The 9,363-nt window shown below is 50.4% G+C and overlaps 1 protein-coding gene across 1 annotated transcript in view; it reads left to right on the forward strand.

Moving 5' to 3' along the window:
* The first annotated feature begins 6,864 nt into the window (after positions 1-6,864).
* Positions 6,865-9,363, forward strand: part of CFAP99 (cilia and flagella associated protein 99) — a 26,397-nt gene continuing 23,898 nt past the window's right edge. Inside the window, exon 1 of the mRNA XM_003801128.2 lies at positions 6,865-6,975. Coding sequence (XP_003801176.1) covers positions 6,865-6,975 — 111 coding nt within the window. The remainder of the gene's footprint in view (positions 6,976-9,363) is intronic.

Raw genomic sequence — 9,363 nt, forward strand, 5'->3', positions numbered from 1 at the left:
AAAAAAAAAAAAGACAGAAGAAGGAAGTAAAGTTTTCCTTGGTATGGAATTCAGAAGTTTCCCTGCTCCTTGTCTTCACCAGCTCAAGGTCCCAGTGCTCAAGGTGCTTAAGGTCTGACTGAGAACAAACACCCTGATCCCTCCTGGCCATTAAACTCAGTGTGGGTCTAGGGTCATCGAGAGATTTCCCTTACATAGTGGTGGTAGTCCGTGTTTATTTTTGGCAGCTGATTGGTTTTCCCTGCTCCCCTCTAGCGACCTCTGAAGAGGAACCCTCTCTAGAATTTCCCTTTATCTGCAGTTCCTTCCACTTGTTCTTCTTGAAACTATGCCAATCAGGTTGTCCCCCCAACCACTCCTTCGAAGCTGTTTATCAAAGCCTTTCTTGACATTGTTAAATCTAGAGATCAGGGCTCAGCTCTCATTTCCTCCTTGAACTGTCAGCAGCAGGTGACCAGCTGGCTGCTCTCCCTCTGTGACACACTGTCCTCACTTCCCCTCCTCCCCCAAGGCTACCCCTAACTGCAATTTCACACTAACACATCAGCCTCCTTGGATGGATGCTTCCCCTGCTCCCTAACATGCCCACACTGGAGCCCAAACCCAGTCCTTAGAGACTGTTCCATGCCCCCCTCTCTTGGTGCCTGACCTCCTGCAGGCACATGGGTTTATAAACAACCATTTCTCCCCAACCTTTCCAAATCTTATGTATGCAGCCTGAACTCTGAAACTCCGGGTCTGTTTACCTGCTTCTTGCTATTTGGATGACTAACACATCCCCTCAGTTTTAACTGAGTATCTAAAACTGTACTCTCAGTGCCCCCCTATAAAACCTGAACCTCCCAAAGCCACCATTTCCTCAGCACAAGAACTCCAAGTAGAGACTTAATGGACTTGCCCAGTGAGTGAATGTTCTCTGCTGGTTTGTCCTTGGCCAACTCCAAGGCCTGAGGCTATTGCTGCTCAGAGGCTCCCTTCTTGTGCTTCATGGTTTGAAATTGCAGTCCAGTTGAAAGTTGACCTCATGAAAGTGAGTATATCAGTTAGGGTTAGATTCAGATGCATGTGATGAGCAATCCATGGCCCAAACAAGATTTTTTTGTGTTTACATAAATGAGGTCAATGGGGAGGCAGTCTTGGCTGGTGTGGCGGCCCCAACATCACCAGGAATCAGACTGCCTAGATACCATCCTTATCATGCTTCCTCATGATCCAGGATGGCTCCCTGTGTTTCTGCCATCACCTCCTGAGCCCAGGCATCAGGTACCACTTCTTTTTTTTTTTTAGACAGTGTCCCACTATGTCACCCTCACTAGAGTGTTCTCTTGCCTTAGGCTCCTAAGTAGCTGGGACTATAGGCGTCTGCCACAATGCCAGGCTATCTACCACTTCTTGCATATGAAAAAATTTAGCCAGATGACTCCACCCATACGCCAGAGACATTATCCTGCAGTTGGGCAGCAACAAGTTCAACTAAAAATCAGTTTTATTACTTGGGAGGAAAAGGGGAGTGCAAATGGAAAATCAGCCAACAAAGTCTACCACATGGAGCTGTGCTTTAAGCACAAGCCATAGGGGCTTGACTTGACAGCAATCCTTAGACTAGCTTTCATCATAGGAAAAGAATGTATTTTCATTAATACACATTTGGGATCTTATGTAAATGAGGCTTCTCTAATAGTTGAGAGTATTGAGGTGGTTTGTGTGTACTGGAATTTAAACCTCTTCTTACAATCTCATTTCTAACTAGAAAAGATTTGCTAAGAAAAAGAGAAACTTTGGTCATATGAGACGGTCAAGTCCTGATTAGTGGAGTTAAAATCAGCATGAGAAAAAAATCAATCAATAAGATTGGGAGTGAAATCACACTTCCCACATAGATTGTTTTTCTCCATTAAAATAGAGCTGGAGCTGAGCATGATGGTGCATCCCTGTAATCCCAGCTACTTGAGGGGCTGAGGCAGGAAAGTCTCTTGAGCCCAGAAGTTTGAATCCAGCCTGGGCAACACAGCAAGACCTCTGTCTCTATTAAAAATAGAATACAATACAATAATAAAAAAAATCAAAGCTGAGAATGAGTGAAAGAATGAATACAGCTGAGATGCTGAAAGCATGCATCACAATTGGATGAACTTTAATACCTGTTTTCTACCCAAAGATGGAACTGCTTTGATGAATTTCATACTGCAGTTTCAGGGGGATTCAGAATTCAAGCATCTCTTTTCCTCATATCCACCTTCACAGCCCACCTGCTCCCAGGAACACAAGTAGCTGATCATAAAGGTCACTGGCAGGAGGGGCCCAGTTCCCACCCCACCCCCAGCAAGGCCTCCAGCTCTGTAGATGGAGAAGGTCTCATCATGGTGCAGATGGCAAACCATGGAAATGAGTGTCCTTTCCAGCACTTCTTCTAGACCCGGTGTCCCCTCCAGGGTCCTTATCTCAGGCGGAAAACTAGGACCAGGGACCCTGGGAAAATACTATTCCCTGGTGCTCAGCCCCCACCCCCATCCATGGTGCTGCCTGTGGCCTGAGATTCCCAAAGTGTCTGGTATTATTTGCCATTAGGAGCCACCCAGGGTGGAGGCAGCATGTGAGAGCTGTGGCCCTGTGGCTGGTGACTCTAGGACCCACAGGACAGGACAGGGCAAGGATAGGAACCCCCAGAGGGCAGTGGCAGCAGGACCCAGGCCACATGGTCCTACCTAGTCAGGGTTCCTGCCAGGCAGGTGCTATGTCAGGCCCCTGTGGGCCCTGGCACCCAGTCACCCAGCTCAGTCCCACTGAGGCCCCCAAAACGCCCACCTCATCTCTTTGGGGACACAGGCTTCTCCCACTATCCTCAACCCCATGGGACACCTTCCACCCTATGCCTTCCCACCTCCATTTCCTCCCCACCCTGCAGAACCCAGGGCACAGAGAGGCTGAGTCACTTGTCCTGGGTCACCCAGTAGACCCAGGACTGCTGAGACAGTGCTTGCCTCCTGCTGCCTATTTGCCCTAGGTCACAGGATGGGGACAATCCAAGCCCTGAGCCACAGGCCAGGTTCCACTATTATAGTGGAGCACCATGGCTCCCTGCTCTGCAAATGGCCCTGCCCCATCCCTGGGGCAAAATCTGGAAGAAGCCACTCAGTACACACTCACACTCCTGCTGTCCCTTTGGGGCCAGGGCCTGTGCCACCCCACATACCTGCTATCCAGCTCCAGGAGGGTAGCAGGCTCCCACCACCACCCCCAGCACCATGCCCCAGAGGCTGCCCTTAGCCTGTTTTATTGTTTTTCCTACTTAGGCGACCCACTTGGGCAGCTGTGGGGTTCTAAAAACCACCTCAGGTTTGGTGCCTGTAGCTCACTCAGTGGTTAGGGTGCCAGCCACATACACTGGGGTTGAAGGGTTCGAACCCAGCCCGGGCATGACAAACAACAATGATAACTACAACAAGAAAATAGCTAGGTATTGTGGCTTGCACCTGTAGTCCTAGCTACTTGAGAGGCTGAGGCAAGAGAATCACTTAAGCCCAGGAGTTTGAGGTTGCTGTGAGCTGTGACACCACAGCACTCTACCGAGGGTGACATACTAAAACTCTGTCTCAAAAAAAAAATAAATAAATAGGGTGCCACCTATAGCTCAAAGAAGTAGAGCACCAGCCCCATATGCCAGAGGTGGCAGGTTCAAACCCAGCCCCGTCCCCCCCCCAAAAAAAAACTACAAAAAAATAGACAAAAAAATAAATAAATAAATAAAAGCTACCTCAGAGGCTGGGCACGGTGGCTCTGGGAGGCCAAGGTAAGCGGATAGCCCAAGCTCATCAGTTTGAGACCAGCCTGAGCCAGAGCGAGACCCCATCTCTAAAAATAACAGAGTGTTGTGGTGGGTGCCTGTAGCCCCTGTTACTCAGGAGGCTGAGGAAAGAGAATCACTTAACCCCAAGAGCTAGAGGTTGCTGTGAGCTATGACGCCAGAGCACTCTACCTGGGGCGACAAAGTGAAACTCTGTCTCAAAAAAAGAAAAACCACCTCAATGTGAGTGACCCTAGTGAAAATGGGGGAGCTCAGCCTATCTCTATGCCCACAGGGGAGCCCCACCATCTCAGCAGTACCTGGAGTGAAAGTCACAGGTCCCTGCCCCCACTGAGCAGTGTCCTAGAAAAGTGCTTCCCAGCCCAGTAGCTGAGCTGTCTCCTCCTGGTAGTGTCACAGCTGCCCAGACCTGCTGTCTCCAGGCTGGCTGGGTGGAGTTTAAGGCCTGCCACCCCTGCCATGCTGTGTTACGGGGGTGCTGGACCTTCCAAGGAGGGGTGTTGTGTTCAGAGAGAGGCCAAAGCCGCAACTGGTGCACAGCCTGTCACAAGCCGAGGCTCAGCTCTGAATGTGGCACAACTCTGCGTGGCCAAGAGCCAGCAGGTGTCCAGCAAAGTTGCTGCCCAGGTTTCTTGAACTTTCTGCTCACAGCTGTGAAGGTTTTGCACCCCAGAAGCCCACTAGAGTGATGCCAGTGACCCAGGAGGTGAAGGGTGGCCCCAGGAGGAAGTTCCTGGAGAGCCGGCCTGTGGGGGATGGAAGTTTGGGGCCTACATGCAGCCCTCTCATCTCTCCCTGCCAGCCAAGCCTGGCTGTAGTCTCAGCATCTGTGGATTTGCATGTTTAATAGCTTTTAATCTGGTGCCATCCAGGCACTGTTGCTTGCTTGCTACATGTCATCAGGACCAGACATGGAGGAAAAGGAAAACGTGTCTGTCACAATCATCATCATTACAAGCTGGGGCTCAAGCCTGGGCAGTGACTGCATCCTGGTGGTACCTGCTGTAAGCTCACTCCATACCAGTGAACCACAGTGACTTTGTTTTCTGGGAGTTGGTCCCCAGGGCCTATCCTCAGCACCAGGCTACAGGCCAGTCTCAGATTTGCGAATTACAAGAGCCCTTTCTTCTGGTTTTTTTTTTTTTTGTTTGTTTGTTTTAGAGATAGACAGGGTCTTATTCTGTCACCCCAGCTAGAGTATATGGCATCATCAGTCATAGCTCACTGCAGCCTCAAACTCCTGGGGTCCAGCGAGTAGCTGGGACTGCAGGCCCACAAGCCTGTGGAGTGCTGGGATTACGGTATGAGCCACCATCCTAGCCCCCTCTGGCCTTGTCAAAGTGAGGCTCCTGCTGGCTTTGGTGTCTACGTGCAGCAGGGGCTGGGCTCTGATGTGACTGCAGCAGGGGATTCCCTCCCATTGCCCTTCCCATTGTCCCTGGCAGGCATCACAGCCTCTTTTCCAAACTCTCAGGAGTCGTGCCAGGTGTGGCTCCTCCTGGAGATGACTCTCTGGGGCCCCTGCCCTGTCCTGCCACTCACTGTCCTCTGGGATTACATCACCTTCCCAGAAGTACCCCATGAGATGCTCCTTGCAGTTCATCCCCTGCTCCCCAGACCCACCTCTGTCCTTCCTGGGCTCACTCCATGAAGCCTTCCGGGCTAGAAGTGGGTTTCCTCAAGAATTGGCTGGTGTTTCTCTGGCTCCTCCCAAGGCCGAGACTACTCTATCCTTTTTTCTTTTTCTTCTTTTTTTTTGCAGTTTTTGGCTGGGGCTAGGTTTGAACCACCGCCGCCTCCAGTATTGGAGGCTGGTGCCCTACTCTTTAAGCTACTGGAGCCACCCAACTCCGCACCCTTGACTGAAAACATTCAGAGGTGCCTGTGGCTCTGAAATTTCAAGATTCATTCTTTGTACTGAGTGCTTGGAGATCTGTCTATCTGGAAAACCATGTCCTTCAATTCTTGGGCATTTTCTTGTTTTATTGTTCTCTTCTCTGTGTTTCCTGGAGCTCCTGTTAATTGGGGTTTTGACATTTTGGAATGGTTCCCTAATTAGTGTTTTTCTTTTCTTTTCTATAGCTTCATCTTTTTCTTCTGCAGGAGATTCCCTCCGCGTCTATCTTCCATCTCTGTTACTCATGTTTTCAGGTCCACTGTCATGACCTACTTTTGGGAGCCCTTTCTTTTTCCCCAGCTGTTACCCACTCCTTGTTTCTTGGATGCATCTCTGGCACAGAGTCTGGCTCTGGTGTTTGCTTCTATGCTTTTCCTGCTTTGTGCATTATATGCTTTCTCCTGGCTCCTTTCTTTCTGGGTTCTTTGTTTTTCTGTTTCATGCCAAAGGTGTCTCTTTAGCATCTGGTGGTATCTAGCCTCCCTCCTTTTAAGCAATGACAGGTGCATTCCGGAATGTTCAGTGCCCCTACAAGGCCTGGCTACTTGCCAGCTGCATGTCCTCTCTGAGTCTTACTTCCTTTATCTTTGAAACAGGCTCAGCGCCTGTGGCTCAAGTAGCTAAGGCCAGCCACCTACACCTAAGGTGGCGGGTTTGAATCCAGCCTGGGCCAGCCAAACAACAATGACAGCTGCAACCAAAAAATAGCCGGGCGTTGTGGCGGGTGCCTGTGGTCCCAGCTACTTGGGAGGCTGAGGCAGAAGACTCGCTTGAGCCCAAGAGTTGGAGGTTGCTGTGAGCTGTGATGCCACAGCACTCTACCCGGGGCGACAAAGTGAAACTCTGTCTCAAAAAAAAAAAAAAAAAGAAACGGAGGCATTGGTGGTAGGGGGCTCGATAAGTTCCCATCTAAGGGACAATGTAGGGGTATGTGGCACACCTCCTAGGTGAAGGGCTCAACTACAACTTGGATGTTACCTGGCAAACACGATGTAGCCTAATCATATGTGCCTTTCTGATAATCTGAAATTTAAAGAAAGAAAGAGAGAGAGAAGAAAAGAAAGGAAAGAAAGAGAGAAAGAAAAGAAAGAAAGCTGGCAGCCCAGAGGTTCTGGAGGACATGACCTGTGATGGTTTGTCTCTAGGGTCCTTCCTTGGGAGGATGGCCTACTATGGGAAATGTGTCGAAATGGTGATTGAGCAACTGGACAAATTCAGACCTGATAAGGACAGTCCTGAGCGGTTCCTGGAAGCTGCATCCAGCTCCCTGCAGGTAGGGTCAGGGTGCTGCTCAGGGGCCCGGGAGGACACTGCACACAGCTATTCGCTTTCCAGTAAACATCATCATGTTCATTCCCAGCCACTGCCTGTCTTCCTAGTGGGGAACAGCCTGAGATGAGACTCCACGTCACAGTGGTGGCTGATGGGGTTTTCCTCGGGACCCCTCTATGTCTTAGGAGGTGCTCCTGGCTCTAGGGAAACCATGTGTTGGCTGGAACTCAGGGGGCTTGATGTCCACGCTGGCTCTATGTTGTCTGCATTATTAAGGGCTGTCCGGTGACTCCACTTCCCTCCCCACACCTCAGAAACCCTCTGGTACCCAAGTCCTTCCCAGAGACCCTAAGCATTTTTGGGGAAATGATGAGAACAGCTGAGGACCAGGCCCATCTATACTCATCCTCTTCTCCAGAAAAACCCCTCCTACAGCTCGGCACACCACCTCCCCTGAAGGCCCTTCTGGTATCCCACCTGCTGACGGCTCCCCACCCCTCTCTATAGCCCTGGCCTCTCTCCTGAGAAGGTAAACTTAGGCTCAGCGCCCATAGCACAGTGGTTATAGCGTCAACCATATACACGGGAACTGACGGGTTCGAACTTGGCGTGGGCCAACTAAACAACGACAACTGCGACCAAAAATAGGCAAGCGTTGTGGTGGGCACCTATAGCCCCAGCTACTTGGGAGGCTAAGGCAAGAGAATCACTTGAGCCCAAGAGTTTGAGGTTGCTATGAGCTATGATACTATAGAACTCTACCGAGGGCGACATAGTGAGACCCTGTCTCAAAAAAAAAAAAAAAAAGGCTCGGTGCCTATAGCTCAACCGGCTAAGGCGCCAGCCACGTACACCTAAGGTGGCGGGTTCGAATCCCCAGCCCGGACCCGCCAAACAACAATGACGGCTGCAACCAAAAAATAGCCGGGCGTTGTGGCAGGCGCCTGTGATCCCAGCTACTTGGGAGGCGGAGGCAGGAGACTCGCTTGAACCCAGGAGTTGGAGGTTGCTGTGAGCTGTAATGCCACGGCACTCTACCCAGGGGGACAGCTTGAGGCTCTGTCTCAAAAAAAAAAAAAAAAAAAAAGGAGAAGGCAAACTTAATTCTCATCTGGATGCCCACTGGGCACCTCCCATGTGGCCCTGCCTGCCCCTGCTAAGCCGAGTTCATCATCAGCTGCTGTCCTTGCTCGGAGACTCTGAAGCTTTCCTGGGTCCCCCATTCCTCTAGCCCACATCTGCCCATCACCTTCAACTCTGCCTTCCCCACCCACATCCACTCTGCTGCAGTCACACAGGTCTCCTGTTGTTTCTGGAACATTCTGGAGGAATGCTGTGGGACAGCTGTCCCACACCCACACTTGTTGTCCCCTCCACCTGGAACACTTACCCTGGAACGCTCCCCTGGCCGGCTAAGGCCTAACAGCATCTTGGCAAGGAAAAAAAGTTAAAAAAGGTAAAATGTCTTATTTTTTGACAATGATCATTACAGAAAAATAAGTTTGTTGCAGCAAATAGTTTGGTTTGGGGGAGGAAGTTAATAACCAAAGGCAATAATGAGTGAGACCCTACTGCCCCGATGGGTCACTGTTGTGATGACCATCTGCCAGAAAACTACACAACATATAAGCCACTGGCCAGAGTCTGGAGCACAGGCTTCAGTGTTGGGGGTTCAACTGTGTCCCTCCAAAGATATGTTGAAGTTCTGACCCTTTAGTACCTGTGAACATGACCTTATTTGTATGTACGGTCTGTGCAGATATAATTAAATTAGGATCTGGAGATAAGGTTTGTTGCAAACCACCCATGGGGCTGACTGGCCCACGTGTCCCTCCACACCTGGGTGGACACACCCATGGTCAATCCCAGAAAGCACAGATTCTAGTTGTATATTGGCCCTTGTGACAGGTATTGCCAATTGGCTCTTGTAGGGAATGTCAGTCAATTAGGCTTTCTTGCCTGAAGGCCAGGAGGTACCACATTATTTTGAATGACCATGATTAAGTTGGCAGGTGCCTATTCTCTTACTTTTACTGTTAGTAATCAGCATCAAGGCTTGATCCCCAGTCACTGTTCTGGCCACTACATAAAGGCCCCTAGGCTTGTTGCCTGGGGGAAAGCTTCTTGTGTTAGCTCACCTGCCCCTCCAGCTGGATGGAGGTGAAGGTGCCCAGGCCTGCTCACAGCTATTTTCACCTCCTTGGTTTTTCTCCCGGCTATCCGAATTCAGAACAAACCTCCTCTGCCTCAGCCACTGGCACAGCTCTCCACAGAGATCCACATGCCATTGCCCTCTCTGCAGGTAGGGAGTCCTTATTCCCCTACATCAGAGGTCTTCAAACTTTTTAAACAGGGGGCCAGTTCACTGTCCCTCAGACCGTTGGAGGGC

Source organism: Otolemur garnettii, unplaced genomic scaffold (assembly GCF_000181295.1).
Source record: "Otolemur garnettii isolate 467f Iridium unplaced genomic scaffold, OtoGar3 scaffold00198, whole genome shotgun sequence".
NCBI classification, from domain to species: Eukaryota; Metazoa; Chordata; class Mammalia; order Primates; family Galagidae; genus Otolemur; species Otolemur garnettii.